Source organism: Symphalangus syndactylus, chromosome X, assembly GCF_028878055.3.
Source record: "Symphalangus syndactylus isolate Jambi chromosome X, NHGRI_mSymSyn1-v2.1_pri, whole genome shotgun sequence".
NCBI classification, from domain to species: Eukaryota; Metazoa; Chordata; class Mammalia; order Primates; family Hylobatidae; genus Symphalangus; species Symphalangus syndactylus.
The window spans coordinates 74,107,356-74,123,647 of NC_072447.2; the positions used below are offsets into that span (position 1 = coordinate 74,107,356).

Below are 16,292 nucleotides of genomic sequence, written 5' to 3' on the forward strand. Positions count from 1 at the left end.
ATTTTAACATACTAGAGAAGGCAAAACGGTCGTGTATGACCTTCAATATACTTGTCAAGCTGACTGCTTAGTGCCCCTCTATTGTAAAACCTTGAGTTTAGTCTCCCAATATCATCTTATTTATTTACCACTCTAAATTTGGGATCTGTTATTTCAATGGATTCCAATACAGCCAGATGAAAGCTTGTATTTTAGTCTCTTTTTAAAAGAGTTTCAATTTATAGATGGAAGAATTGAAGAGAGCTTCAGCGAGAAGCATACTGGATTTATGTCAGATACAAGGAAGAACATTTTGGTACTTGAATGGATTTTGGAGAGAAATTGTGCATCAAAGCCTTCCTTTGCTTGAGAGATCTGTGTAGCTTTTCAAAAACAAGAGAAAGAGGGGAGGGCGTAAGTGCAGTAGAATGAAGTGATCTTCACTATTCCTTCTAGCCCAAGATTTCTTTGATCTGTGGATGAGGAGTATCTTTGATAGTGATTCTGATGGAACTAAAAAGTAGTATATTATTATCCCACCGATTTTAGCTATTTCTCCTTGATGGAGTGATGAATGATTCACATTAGAACAGATGACTCACAGACTTCACAAGGCAGACATTTTAGCAACTGTCAAAACAGAGAAATGGCCCAGGACAAAAAGGGAAAGAGGACACAGTTAGGTCCTGTTAATGCAGGGGTTTGGCTAATGCTCACTTTCTTCTGTTTGTTTATGTGTCTATCCACACTCTTCCGGTATAAATCTACCTACCTATCCATCTAGCAGGTATTTGTTAAGCAGTTTCTGAGTGCTAGCCCTGGAGATATTTGCATCTGAGGGGTAAATAAATAACATCCCTCTCTTCCTTTTCAGGTTCCTGAACCAACTGAGAAAGAGAGATGCTTAAGATCAAATGTGAACCTTATTACTAAGAAGGCTAATTGAAAAACTGATTTCAGTTCTACAACTAAATGGGCTTACTAACACTTCTCTGGCAAGAGATAGACATTTCCACCTTATCATTGACATAGATGGGCAGCAATACTCTCCTCTTTGGCAGAGGGAGAATCACACCCCACAGTGAAATGATGAATCGGCTATTGCCCATTTCTGTGGCCTGATTGATGAGGGAGAGAAAAGATCAATAAGAGGCTGAGTTGATCATGTTTAGTTTCCTCTCTGAAATCCACAGTTTGGTAGAGGTAGACATAGAGACAGATTATAAATGATTGCTTCCTCTCTTGGGTAATAAAGTGGAAATTATCTTCCCTCTGTAAGAACATGAGAAGTAGGGGGAAATTGTCCAGGGAAAAGTTCTGGAAGTGTGAGTTATTATAACAATGAGTAGTTTGATGTCCTTGGAGCATAGGTTGTGGCCTGGGAAGAGACCCATCCATTAATATCATTATTAATTCCATGCATTAATATCATTATTAATTCTATGCATTAATGTTATTAATTCCATGAATGTGGCAGGTCTTTTTTTTAACATTTATTGTAGGCTCAGCTGTCTACTGGGTGTTCTGAAAAAATACAAGGAAGCTATAGTAATGCAGTGCATACATACATTCTTTCCTGCATATTAGGAACCTATAGTCTAATTGGAGACGTAAGCTTTCATGTATGAAAAGACAGGTAAATGTAGAAGACAATTTCTTATGAGTTTCAATGAGTCATGCAGACAGTACTGGAGGAATTCACAGGTGGAAGGGGATGCAGGGGATGAGAGGTATGGAGAGGAACTAGGAGATCAGGAAAGTCTTTCTGGGGGAGTGAAGATTTGGCTGGGCTTTAAAAAATGGATAAAAGAAGGCAGGATTTCTAGTAGTGAATCTTAGAAACACAAGAACACAAAGAACATGCATGGACCATTTGAGGGATGGTGAAGAAATCACCCCAACTGGAATAAAAGTGTTGGGTAGTGGGAGATGAGTCTAGGAAGGTGGTTTGGAGTTATATTTTGAAGGATCTTGTTGGGTGAGGTAAGGATCCATGGACTTGATCTTTAGAGCAGGAGAGAGTAATTAAAATATTTTAAGCAGCAGAATGATGTCATCAGATTCAGTCACTTAGAGAGATAATTTTGATAATATCAATGTAAGAAGATACCTTGAAGAGGGACAGGTGGAATAAAGATGAGACAAATTAGGAGCTCATTGCTATCTTCGGTAAAAAAGATTAGGCCTAGGACAGTGGCAATGGTAAGTCCAAAGGAGAGATGTAAGAAGCTTTTTCTTTTCTTTTCTTTTTTTTGACAGCAATCAATGGGAAACTCTATGCCAACCTTAGGGGTCTTACCATGTACCAAGGAGAACGAGTGGCCTGGTACATGCTGGCCATGGGCCAAGATGTGGATCTACACACCATCCACTTTCATGCAGAGAGCTTCCTCTATCGGGTGAGCTGGAAAGTGGGCTGAGTCCCTCAAGGATGATTAGAACAGTGATTTAACAGCAATTGAGAGAAAAGGTAATAGTGTGGAACAGGTAACAATTAGTTAAAAGAGCAGAGATCTAGTATATGGAGCACTGAGCTGGAAATTCTAGTCTGGCTGTATATCCTAGGGTCAATAACTTCCTGCTAGGCCCTAGCTTTCCCTTCTGATGTGGAAGAGAAAAATGGCCCATTTATCAGTAAGGAGACAGAAGGAATCAATATCAAGTCTCAGTCAAGGACTTGAGACTCAATGAGCAGTGATTTTTAAGAACAAGGAATTTCAGAGTGGCATCTCAGAATTGCTGAAAGTCCTTAATCTGTTATAAGAAAAGCTTCAACTTAGGGGGTACATGGAACAATATGTAGATTTTTAAAACAGTTTAGTCTTAGGTAAAGGAGGAAGAGTTGGGGGCATTGATACAGACTTCAAGATTTAGAAGTGCTGAAAAAGACAATGGCAAAGATAACTTTATTTGAATCAATTTCTAAAGGAAATATATGCCTCATTCAATAGGGGTCAAAGCTTAAGCCAAATTCCCCATATTTTAGCCTGCTGAAAATTATAAAGATATTTGTTTGAACCCTCTAAAGTAACCTAGAAATTCTTTTACTTTGGGACACTTTAAGAGGAGAAAGTCACCTCTGTTGATTTAGTTTCTATGGGTGGGTTCACTGGAGATGTGAATAAAGTGGGCTTTTTTTTTTTTTGAGATGGAGTCTCACTCTGTCATCCAGGCTGGAGTGCAGTGGTGTGATCTCAGCTCACTGCAAGCTACGCCTCCTGGGTTCACACCATTCTCCTGCCTCAGCCTCCCGAGTAGCTGGTACTACAAACACCTGCCACCATGCCCGGCTATTTTTTTTTTTTTTTTAGTAGAGACGGGGTTTCACCATGTTAGCCAGGATGGTCTTGATAAAGTGGACTTTTAAAGCCACTTACTGGTCTCAGAACCTTGGAGTCTCAGCTCCCTAATGTGGACATCAAAATTTTTTAGTTCCTGAAAGCTCTAAGATGATTTTTATACCTTTCACTTCCTCTCCCTCATTCCCACTCTCTCTTGCAGAATGGCGAGAACTACCGGGCAGATGTGGTGGATCTGTTCCCAGGGACTTTTGAGGTTGTGGAGATGGTGGCCAGCAACCCTGGGACATGGCTGATGCACTGCCATGTGACTGACCATGTCCATGCTGGCATGGAGACCCTCTTCACTGTTTTTTCTCGAACAGGTAAATCCTAACTTCCCCAAAACGATCATCTTCTAACACTTTATCTAGCCTATAGGAACCAGATAATACCAAAAAGCCTCTTGATTGTCTCCTTCTGATCCCACAATAAGCAGGTCTTAAGAAAGATCATAGCCTCCCTCTAGGTATTGCCCCAACCAGTATTTCTAATCCTCCATTGCACCTGTCCCTCCATTACCCCAACTGATATTTCTCATCCCCTGACACCTGTCCCTCTCCAAATTACTTCAAAACCTGTTGAGCTCACATGAGTTGACCCAGCCTGAAACTGGTTTGGCTCTATGCATTGAAGCCTAGTGCAAGCCTGCTTCTTTTGAAATAAATTTAACTTATATACAAATGTATTACTTGACTTCATTAGAGTAACTGATTATTTCAAGGAATATTGCTAATTAGTCTTTTTAAAAGAGAATAAAAATAATTCTAATAGTCACCCATTAAATTGATTTGTTCTGTGGGGTTGTGAAAGGCAATTCTTTCCTTTTTTCTTTTTTTTTTCTTAGAGTCAGGGTCTTGATCTGTAACCCAGGCTGGAGTGCAGTGGTGTAATCATGGCTCATTGGAGCCTCAGACTCTTAGACTCAAGCAATCCTCCCACATCAGCCTCCTAAGTAGCTGGGACTGCAGGAATGTGCCACCACCTAAGGCTATTTTTTATACTTTTTGTAGAGAAGGGCGTCTACCTATGTTGCACAGGCTGGTTCTAAACTCTTGGCCTCCTTCTGCAGCAATCCTCCCGCCCTGGTCTCCCAAAGTGCTGGGATTGCAGGCATAAAACACTGAACCTGGCCTAGTTTTTATTTTTCAGGCAGGGTTTTACCTAGGCTGGTTTCAAATTTCTGGGCTCAAACCATCCTTCCACATCAGCCTCCCAAGTCACTGGGATTACAGGAATGAGCCACCACATCTAGCAAGACAGTTCTTTTTGGTTTTTGAATATCTTCATCTAAGGCTAGAAAGAGATATTGACCTTCAATTACAGCTTATCTGAGTTACTACCAAGGGTGGAAAAAATTTTCGTTATATTTTATATGGAGAGGGAGCAGCTGGGACAATTTCTTTGCCAGCCACTCTTTGTTCTTCACCAAAAAATGTAGATGGGTAGGCTGTGTGGCTTTTGTGTCTTTGGATAATTAAAGGGTCAAATGTCTTACTTCTTAAGGTTCTTGACCTGAGTCCAGTCCCCAACACTATTTGCCTTCCAAGAAGCCCTGTAGAGCCTTTTGGGACCCATACAAATCAAGGGTTTTTTTTTTTGTTCTACGCTTTTAAAGAATATATAGTCACCATTTAAACAAAAATGGTATTCTGGGGTTGTCAGTCATTGGCATTCTATCAACAGGAATAGTGAATGGGAAAATGTCTTTGAATATTCAAATAGACTTAGCAAATGTGGGTAGAGAATACAACTCTTCTGTTTACCCTCAGGGAGGGAGATGAATGACTGTACATTATGACTTCCTATATAATTTAAAAGATTTATTCTCTATCAACTAATACTGCTAGAATGCAGCTTCCACTTAACTACTCAGGAGCTATTCCCTAGCACCCAGATTTACAGAAACTTCTTTGTTGTGTTGTAAGTACATAGAACAAAAGTCAAGTGATCAACTGATACATCGTCAGGGTGATATAGATCCAAGACAACAGGTTTTCTCTGTATGTAGTAATGGGTTATCCCAAATATGAACCATCCAATATATGAGACCATTTCAATACATATTGCCAGGGTACTTCCATGAGGAAGGATAGCTCATATCTCTCTGTGACAATGAGCCAGCCCATAAATCTTTTCTATTTGCCTTTTTGTTTTTTTATAACCCGCTATGGCCTAATTTCATATTGTTTCAACTCCATGTGTGTTAACAGGCCAACAGGAAGGAAGAGTTAAAAAGACAGAGGGAAAAGACTAATTTTTGGAACAAGGTTTCTGATAAGGCAGCAGGGAATGAGAATCAGAGCTAACAGGAAAGATTAGCGCAAGAGTGGATTAAAGTCATCTTTCTACTGTAAGAAGAAAGAAGACAGAAAATATAAGGATCAAGGTGTAGGTTTGACCAGGGGGTTTGACAGACTGACAGATAATTTCAGCCTATGGTCTTTCTCTGCTCTCTGACGGAGCAAATAGAGTCATCTGCTGAGAATGAAAGGCAGGTGATAGGGTACAGGGCTTGAGAAAAGTGGACAAAAGTTTGAAATAGCCACTCTGGGGGATGGGAAATAAATAATTATCCCCAGCCAGCATTGAGGGCTTAGTTGAAATTGGACACAAAGAATATTAATCTTTACAATTTTGTGATTTTCTCTAACAGCATTAAGCATACCAGACAAAATACAGGGAAATTAGTTACTGGAGTTTTGGTAGATTATTGCAACACTCTTGGTAGTAGTTGAAGTGATAGACCTTGGAGTCTCACTTGGTCAGGAATGGAAGAAAAGACAGGATGAAGCTACTAGGTTGAGGAAAAAAGTTGAAGGTTTTGAAAGCTAGAGGTCTCATAGCGGGGAGGATAACAGGTTTTTTAAATGAAGTATATTAGAGCACTGAAAGGATGGGAGGTTGTTGTTAGATTTTAGATTTCTGAGATGTAACAATTCTTGATAACAAGGTTAATGTGACCATGGGAGTGGTTGGTAGAATTGGAGTAGACATCAAAGTTATTGGAGTTAAAAGGGCCAGAAACTGTGAGGCTTGAGTATTTGATGGGTCAGCACCCGTGGTTGGAATTGAGGGAGAGGAAGACTGAGCCAGGTACTAAAGACTTCCATAAATGAAGATAACTGCTAGCTAACAATAACAAGAAATGATTGTAGTTCTAGCCAAATAATATGAGCCTCAAAAGAGATATATTTTTACAAAAAGAGGAGGAACAATGATCTCAAAGAAATATTGAGAGGATGTAAATGAAGTATGGTCCTCAGAGAAGAACTCAGCTTTATTAAATCAAGGAGAGGAAGAAGTGTTCTGAGAAGATGTTGAATGTGTAGAGAAGTATGTTTGACAAGGAGCAGGGATTTCCTGAAGGAAGTGTGGCAAATGGTTGGAAATAGAGCAATAATGGGGATAGAGGAAGTGCCAAGAAATGTGTAAATAATAGCAGAGGGGTGATTTACATTTTGGACTCCAAGCCTGTTCTCTTGCCCATATTTCATGTCACTGTTGAAAATCAAATCAACATACCAATATTGACTTTGACTATAAAGTAGTAAATTCTACCTTTATTTTACTTACTTTATCACAGAGAAATTTCTGCAACCAATGTTGACCTTTCATAGGGGGCCTATGGATTGATAGGAAGAACAACAAGGCTAACCTCTTGTCTTTTTTCCCCCCAACCAGAACACTTAAGCACTATCACCATCGTCACCAAAGAGACTGAAAAAGGTACGTAAAATGATGCACAGACTGGGTAGTTATACGTAGTGTGTCTGTGTGTGAGGTTGGGTGAGGTACCTTTAGGGGATGGGACTTATGTGACTGAAAGTTAGAACACATCAGCAGAAAGTATCTTGAGACTTCTGCAAGACTTCAGAAGCCAAAGAACCAAGGTTTAGCTTCCCTCAGCAAGTTTATTCTCTCTGGCTTCCACCCCAAACCTCCTGAGTTGGGGAAAACAGCCTCCTCTGCATTTAAAGGCTGCTGTCTTAGCCTCTCATCTAATGTGTGAGGGGGGAAGAAAATTCTAGATACTAGTCAAAAACCAAATACTGCAGGTTCTCACTTCTAAGTGGGAGTTAAGCTATGAGTATGCAAAGGTATACAGAATGGCATAATGGACATTGGAGACTCAGAAGCAAGGAGAGTAGAAGGGCAGTGAGGAATAAAAAACTACCTATTAAGTATAATGCACATTACTTGGGTGATGGGTGCCCTAAAATCCCAGATTTACCACTATACAATTCATCCATGTAACCAAAAACCACTTGTACTCCTGAAGCTGTTGAAATTATATATATATATATATATTAAATCTAGGTCCTGCTGGGTTGGACATGGAAAAGTTATAGCACAAATATGAATTCCCGCTAGGGACAGTGTGAGACTAGTTCAAACACCGTATGTTCTTCAACAGCTATTTTTATTGTTGCCTCTTTCCCTTTCATCTATGGAATACCAAGGAGTTAAACCTTTGGAACCAGCCATTTCTGACCTTGAATATGTAGAGATTATTTTTCTGTGCAGCCCAGGTCCAAATAGTGTTGTTATTCTCCACCTCATTTGTCTCTGGACTGGTAAAGATCCAGAAAGTTATGAGCACTAAAAGGAACATTAGAGATAATTAGTAGTTTAGTCTGAGGTTTTATAGCTGTTTGGAGAAGTCTTAATGATCTGCCTAAGTATCTCATGAACTGTTAACCAGGGGACCAGGATATGTCCTGGAGGGGGTGAAGAAAGGTAAGGTGTGATTGTGTGGGTGGGCTTTCAGGCCATGTCTCTTTCAACCTGAGCAACTAAATTATTTTATATATATATATAATTTTTTTAAATATTTAAATATTTTATATATTTTAAATATTATATATATTTTAAATATTTAAATATTTATATATTTTAAATATTATATATATTTTTAAATATTTAAATATTTATATATTTTAAATATTATATATGTATTTGTGTTCACACATACTTTGTGTGTATATTTGTATATATACATACATATTTTGTGTACATATATACATTCCTCATAAGCTCTCATTTGTTAAAAAGTTTCCACAATGGGGAAAAAAGCCTTTGAAACTGTTGTTCTAATAAAACCCAATAATTTTCTACATGAGAAGCTGAGAAATTGAAAGTGATTTGTTCAATGTCACAAAAGGAGTATGTGGTAGAATGTAAACTCAGAACCAGAAAGTTTTGAGCTTCTATTTGAACTCATTATATTCTGTCTTCTCTCAGTTGTGTTAGAACATTAATTCAACCAGTTATACAATCATCAAACAAGTGTCAGGTACCAGTGATATCAAAATAAGTAAGACATAGTCGCTATTTTTCAGCGTCTAAAAATGGAATGAGGTACAGAAATAATAATGCTGGATGCTGTGTGCTGTACAAAAAGACTAAACAATAATAACAGTTAACATTTATTGGGTACTTCCTGTGTGCTAGGTGCTATACTAGATATTTTATAAGTATTAATTCACTTAAATTTTACAATATGCCTTTGTGTTAGGTATGGTTGTTATTCTGATTTTATAAAAGAGGGAACTGAGGTTTAGATGGGAAGTGAGGGATTCGGTCACTTGGCCCAACGTCACACAATAAGTAAATTATGGGGGTACAAGGTACAGGTGCTTGGAAAACATAGAGGAAAGAACAATTAATTGTCTAATGAAATCAAAGAAAACCTTGCAGAGACATGTAACATTTAAGGTAGGGCTAGAAAGATAAGGAGTAAAGTGTGTTCAGACAAAGGGATTAGCATGAGCAAAGTCTTAGAAGCCTGAAAGGGGATCACTTTTTATGAGGAGGAAAGAATGAGTTGCTATGGCTGAAAAGTAGTAGATAGGACTAGAAGGAAAGATTAAAGCATGGTAGTGAGAGTTGGAATGTCTGGTTTAAAAGTCTGAGCTTTTCTCTGTAGGCTAATTGGGAATCATCAAAAGTGTGTATGCCATGAACTAACAATCAGATATTTCACTTGGAAAGGTCTATGTGACATCAGTGTTAACATCACCCAAAGAGGTAAGACTGGACAGCCTAGCAGCAGGTTCTTGTCATGGTTTAATTGTCAAAATTGCTATTGATAAGCTGGATGATTGAGTAAAATTTCTTTCTGAAGTTTCCCTTATTGCCTCCAATTCTACCTTCTGAAACCATACGGAACAAGTCAAATTCATCCTTTTTTATATCACAGTCCTTTAGATATTTGAGAAAATGTATCAAGGGCCTTCCCAATATGAGTCTTAGCTCTTTCCATGAGTGGACTGGGGGCTTGGTGATTCTCAAGGACCCTTATAGCTGTTACATCATGTTTCCTTGATTCTCTAACCTCTAAATCTGTCTTCATCAGCTGGTTTTGTGAAGGATAAGGACAGGTCTCCTGTCCTATTTGGATTGACTTATTTTTTTCAGGTGATGACTATAGATATCTTTTAGAGTACTCCCCATCCCAGGATGCCCGTTTTTTTTTTTTCTCCATTTCAGCAGTGCCCCCCAGAGACATTGAAGAGGGCAATGTGAAGATGATGGGCATGCAGATCCCCATAAAGAATGTTGAGATGCTGGCCTCTGTTTTGGTTGCCATTAGTGTCACCCTTCTGCTTGTTGTTCTGGCTCTTGGTGGTGTGGTTTGGTACCAACATCGACAGAGAAAGCTACGACGCAATAGGAGGTCCATCCTGGATGACAGCTTCAAGCTTCTGTCTTTCAAACAGTAACATCTGGAGCCTGGGGATATCCTCAGGAAGCACATCTGTAATGCACTCCCAGCAGGCCATGGACTAGTCACTAACCCCACACTCAAAGGGGCATGGGTGGTGGAGAAGCAGAAGGGGGAATCAAGCTTATCTGGATATTTCTTTCTTTATTTATTTTACATGGAAAAATATGATTTCACTTTTTCTTTAGTTTCTTTGCTCTACGTGGGCACCTGGCGCTAAGGGGGTACCTTAGTATCCCACATCACAAATTTCAACAGCTACATTATGTTGTCTTCTGACACTTGGAAGGTCTTGAAATTTCTAGAAATGTATCCTTCTCACAAAGTAGAGACCAAGAGAAAAACTCATTGATTGGGTTTCTACTTCTTTCAAGGACTCAGGAAATTTCACTTTGAACTGAGGCCAAGTGAGCTGTTAAGATAACCCACATTTAAACTAAAGGCTAAGAATATAGGCTTGATGGGAAATTGAAGGTAGGCTGAGGACTGGGAATCCAAATTGAATTTTGATTCTCCTTGGCAGTGAACTACTTTGGAGAAGTGGTGAATGGGTTGTTGCTGCCATGAGCATGTACAACCTCTGGATCCAGAAGCGCCTCAGGAAAGCCATTTCTCCAAGTTCCTAAACAGTGGCACTGAAAGGAATGTTGAGTTACCTCTTCGTGTTTTAGACAGCAAACCCTATCCATTAAAGTACTTGTTAGAACACTGAAAGACTGAATTTGATGACTTTTGACGGTCTCTGTGGCTTCTGTCACTGTGATTGAAACAGAAAACACTTAGTGGGTGAGTGAGTATAGTATGTATTTGTCTAGCCTTTGTAGAACCTACAAGTTTTTGTTTTAGAGATGAGGAAGCTGTTCCAGAGGAAGCATCAAAGAGTGCTGAATACCACCCTACAAAAGGAGCTGTCGCATAAATGACAAAAATGTTCTGAGTGCCAAGAAAATTTGCCAGAGGGAGATAGAAGTCTGAGATGAGACTCAAACCTTTCCAGTGGGCCAGGGGAAGTAGGACCATATCTTATGGGTCCTTTTTGGCAGTGGTGGTGTGAAAGGTCTAGTTGCAACTTTGGGGGCTTCCTTATAGGATGGAGTCATTCTTTCCGGTATTTTACAGCAATATTCCTTTGTTACATGCAAATTTGAGCCTCTGTAAAGTATCGGTTAGAGAGCACAGATAAGTGATAAATTTTAGATTGGGTAAGATGGCCCACCCCACTGCTATATCCATAATATTGTACTACATGGCAAGTGGAGAACAGAAGAGGTATCAAGGAGAGAAAAGATGATAACTATGTACTGTTTTACACTTTAAAAAGCATTTTAATTCTTGATTGCATTTGGATTACCTCAGGGCAAGTCATTTTACATTTGAGTAATGTTATCCATTTATACATTTAAGTGAACAAAAGCTTGTGGACATTAAGTAACTTCATCCAAGACCCCTCAGCTAGAAGTTGAGCAGGGATTCATGTATTCATCTGTTTGACTCCAAATACCTATTTCATCCTCCTTTATCATGAAAACATCCCCTAATCTCCATCCACCTTTCCCATATTGATTCCAACTTTTCTGTCTGTCCAGCAATCTGTCTGTCTAGGTAGCAATCTCTTGAAGATAAAATTCAGAAACCCACAGAGCTGGTGTTCAGTTACCGTATAAGTTTGGAGGGGAAAACATAATCCAGAGGCTATTATTCCTCTTGTTTTTCCATGGTCAATGGGTTTCTGGAGAGCTTTACTGATAATTTCAGAAATACAATGTGGGTGGAAGGGGGATTTAGATGGCTAGTTATCCAAGAGTTAGTGTTTAAGCCATTGCAGAATCAATGATTTAACAGCAGCAGAGCTCTTTTGGCCTGCAGTTAACATGAATGTTAATGAAGACCAAGTACATGCTAGGAATTCCAGTCAATTAATGGTTATAATTTACATGCAACTGGGAGTTTCTTAGCTTGGTCTCACTTATAAATTTAAGAGACTAGGAGAGGTAGATGAGATGGGATGCATTTCTTCTTATTTTGTAATCCTGCTCCAGGTCAAGGAATAGAAACTCAGAGCCCATGTATTTAGGAAAGAAATGTATTTTTGTGGTAAGTTTGCTCCAAGTAGGGATGCAAGTATCTATTTTTGACAATCAAGTGACATTGCCGTCTATTCAGTTGCTCAAGCTGGAAAGTATCAGTGTCAACACATCAGTGAGTCTCTGTTTTATCTCCAAAATGTATTTATCCTATTCATTTGTTTCTATCTCCATTGCTATTCATTTGTTTCCATCTCCATTGCTACCACCTAAGTTTAAAACACAACCATGTGATCCAAAGCAATCTATAGATTCAGTACAATCCCTATCAAAATACCAATGATATTCCTCACAGAAATAGAAAAAAAATCCTAAAATTTATACAGAACCACAAAAGACACAGAATACCCATAGCTATCCTGAGGAAAAAAAAAACTGGGGGAATTACATTACCTGATTTCAAATTATACTGCGGAGTTATAGTAACAAAAACAGCATAGTACTGGAATAAAAGCAGTCACATAGACCATTGGAAAAGAATAGAGAACTCAGAAACAAATCCACACACCTACGGTGAGCTCATTTTCAACAAAGGTGCCAAGAACATACACTGGGAAAAAGAAAGTCTCTTCAATAAATTATGCTGGGAAAACTGGATATCCCTATGTGGAAGAATGAAACTAGTTCCACTATCACTCACCATACACAAAAATCAAATGAAAATGGATTAAATACTTAAATTTAAGACCCCAAACTATGAAACTACTATAAGAAAAAATTAGGGAACATCTCCGGGACATTGGTCTGGGCAGAAATACCTCAAGGAATACCCCACAAGCACAGGCAACCAAAGCCAAAATGGACAAATGAGATCACATCAAGTTAAAAACCTTCTGCAAAGCAAAGAAAATAATCAACAAAGTGAAGAGACACCAAACAGAACGGGAGAAAATATTTGCAAACTACCCATCTGACAAGGGATTAATAACTAGAATATATAAGGAGCTCAAACAAATCTACAGGAAAAAATCTAGTAATCTAATCAAAAATTGGCAAAATACTTGAATAGACATGCCTCAAAAGAAGACATACAAATGTCAAACAGCCATATGAAAAGGTGCTCAATATCATCAATCATCAGAGAAATGCAAATCAAAACTACAATGAGATATCATCTCACCCCACTGAAAATGTCTTATATCCAAAAGATAAGCAATAACATGCTGGCAAGGATGTGGAGAAAAGGGAACCCTCACAAACTGTTGGTAGGAGTGTAAATTAGTACAACCATTATAGAAAACAGTTTGGAAGTTACAAAAAAAATTAGGGAGTGGCCAAGATGGCTGACTAGAAGCAGCTAGTGTGTATTGCTCTATCCTTCATGGAGAGGAATGGAAGGGGTGAGTAAATACGGTACTTTAAATTGAAATATCCGAGTACTTACATTGGGACTAATCAAGTAAACAACTTGACCCATGGAGAATGAAGAAAAGCAAGACAGAACAGTGGCTCACCTAGGGGCAACACAGAGCCAGGGGAACTATTGTAGCATGGTTCTCCCAAGTATCTTTACAGCCCTTAGGTCAGGAGATCACCTGGTGAAGCCGCTCCACTGCGGCCTTCAGTCTGAACATGCAGGGCTATGTGGAGTCTTGGCAGGGCATCTGCTCAGGTATGCTTGGAGACCCTATGGCCTTAGCTATTTGGGTTTTTTGGCAAAAATAGCTGCAACTTGGGCAAAGTGGGAGGTTAGACTCCCATACATACCCCTAGGAAAGAGGCTAAATTTACAAGGCCGAGCAGCAACAGCCTGCAGTCCCAACTTCCATGGCACATGGCACGTCACGAGATAAGATCCACTGGCTAGGAATTTCAGCCAGCCTCCAGTAACCGCATTGCACCCCCTAAGAAGGAGGTCCTGGGAGGAGGGGTGGACTTCCATCTTTGCTGTTTGGGTGCCTTAGTCATTCCAGCCATCAGGCTTTGTAGAGTCCAAGCTGATGGGTGGCAGAAGGGATCCCTCAACACAGCCCAGCTGCTCTACCAAAAGGTGGCCAGACTCCTTCTTTAATCAGATGCCTGATTTCATTTCTCCTCACTGAGTGGGAACTTCCAACTGGGGCCCCCAGCCATTGCTGTTGGCGTTCTACAGCAAACAGAGATTTGTAACCTCCCTGAGATGGAGCTCTCAGAGGGAGGGGTGGGCCACTATCTTTTCTGTCTGGGCAACATATCCATTCCAGCCTTCAGGCTTCAGAGTGTCTGAGGCAACTGGTGTGCTGAAGCAGATTCCAAGCACAGCACAGCTGCTCTACCAATATGTGGCCAGACTGCTTTTTAAAGTGGATTACTGATCCTGTTCCAACTCACTGGGTGGGACCCCCCAACTGGGATCTTCAGCCACCTCCTACAGGTGTGTTTGGGCCAGCAACCAGCCCATATCTCCCTGACACAGAGCTCCCAGAGGGAGGAACAGACTGCCATCTTTGCTGTTTCACAGCCTTCACTGGTGATACCAGGTACTGGAAAATCTGAGGTGACTCAGGGCTGGAGCAGTTTCCAAGCATACTGCAGCAGCCCTGTGGAAAAGTGGCCAGAGTGTTACATAACTGCCTGTTACCATTTCTCCTTACCAGACAGGTCCTCCAGACCTAGGACTCCAGCCACTTCCTGACAGAGCTATTGAGCCAGTAACAACTCAGAAACTCTCTGGACAGAGCCTCCAGGAGCAACTGAAAGCCTTTCTGCCACTGCCTCTGCAGTGGAATTGCTTTTGTCACTTACAGACTAATGAAGGAACAAAGACTCTAAGTGTCCTATCCACACCTCCAACAAGCTGCAGTGGACCAAAGGAGAGGAGGCAAGTCTGTCCCCCATGAGTCCCCACACACAGCTACTGCTCATGACCAGAAAACCCCTAGCTTGGGCCCACAGCACAGGCATCCCATCCTGGGCCGATTGCACTGAGCTATTGCTGACCTGCATCTTTCTGAGAAGTATGGGGTTATGTAAAAAAGCCGAATCTCCAAATTATTGGCATCCCTAAAAGGGAGGGGGAGATAGCAAACAACTTGGAAAACATATTTCAGAATATCATCCATGAAAACTTTACCAACCTTGCTAGAGATGCCAACAGTCAAATTCAGAAAATACGGAGAACTCCTGCAAGATTCTACACAAGATTATTTCCAGGACACATAATTGTCAGAAATTCTAAGGTTGAAATGAAAGAAAGAATGTTAAAGTCAGGAGAAATGGGCACGTCACCTACAAAGGGAACCCTATCAGGCTAACAGAGGACCTGCTAGCTGAAACCCTACAAGCCAGAGTCATTTGGGGCCTACATTCAACATTCCTAAAGAAAAAAATATCTTCAACCAAGAATTTCACATCCAGCCAAACTAAGCTTCCTAAGTGAAGGAGAAATAATGTCCTTTTCAGACAAGCAAATATTGAGGGAATTTATTACCTCTAGACCTGTCTTACAAGAGATCTTGAAAGGAGCACTAAATATAGAAAGGAAAGACTGATACAAGTGAATACAAAAACACACTCAAACACACAGAGGAGTGTTAATGTATAGCAACTGCACAAACAAGGCAACATAATAACCAGCTAACAACACAATGGCGGGATCAAATCCACACATATCAATGCTTGCAAAGAGCAAGTGTTGCAATCCTCAATTCAGACAAAGGAGATTTCAAACCAACAAAAATTTAAAAAGGCAAAGAAGGGCATTACATAACGGTAAAGGGTCCAACTCAATAACAAGAAGTAACTATCCTAAATATATATGCACTCAACACATAAGCATCCAGATTCATAAAGAAAGTTCTTAGAGACCTTCGAAGAGACATAGATCCCCACACAATAATACTGGGAGATTTCAACACTCCACTAACAGTGTTAGATAGATCATGAGGCAAAAAAAAAGAAGATATTCAGGATCTAAACTCAACATTGGACCAAATGGATCTGATAGACCTTTACAGAACCCTCCAGCCCAAGCAACAGAATATACATTATTCTCATCACCACATGACACATACTCTAAAATCAACTACAAAATTAGACATAAAGCAATTCTCAGCAAATATTAAAAAAATCAAATTCATACCAAACACACTCTCAAACCACAACACAATAACAATAGAAGTCAACACTATGAAAGTTTCTCAAAACCATGAAATTAAATGGAAATTAAACAACATGCTCCTAAAT

At 39.8% G+C, this 16,292-nt stretch overlaps 1 protein-coding gene across 1 annotated transcript in view; it reads left to right on the top strand.

Moving 5' to 3' along the window:
- The window catches only part of HEPH (hephaestin), a 98,551-nt gene extending 87,793 nt beyond the window's left edge, over positions 1–10,758 (top strand). The window contains exons 18-21 of the mRNA XM_055268591.1: positions 2,239–2,378; positions 3,481–3,643; positions 7,002–7,046; positions 9,810–10,758. Coding sequence (XP_055124566.1) covers positions 2,239–2,378; positions 3,481–3,643; positions 7,002–7,046; positions 9,810–10,042 — 581 coding nt within the window. The 3' untranslated portion in view covers positions 10,043–10,758. The remainder of the gene's footprint in view (positions 1–2,238; positions 2,379–3,480; positions 3,644–7,001; positions 7,047–9,809) is intronic.
- Positions 10,759–16,292: the final 5,534 nt, after the last annotated feature.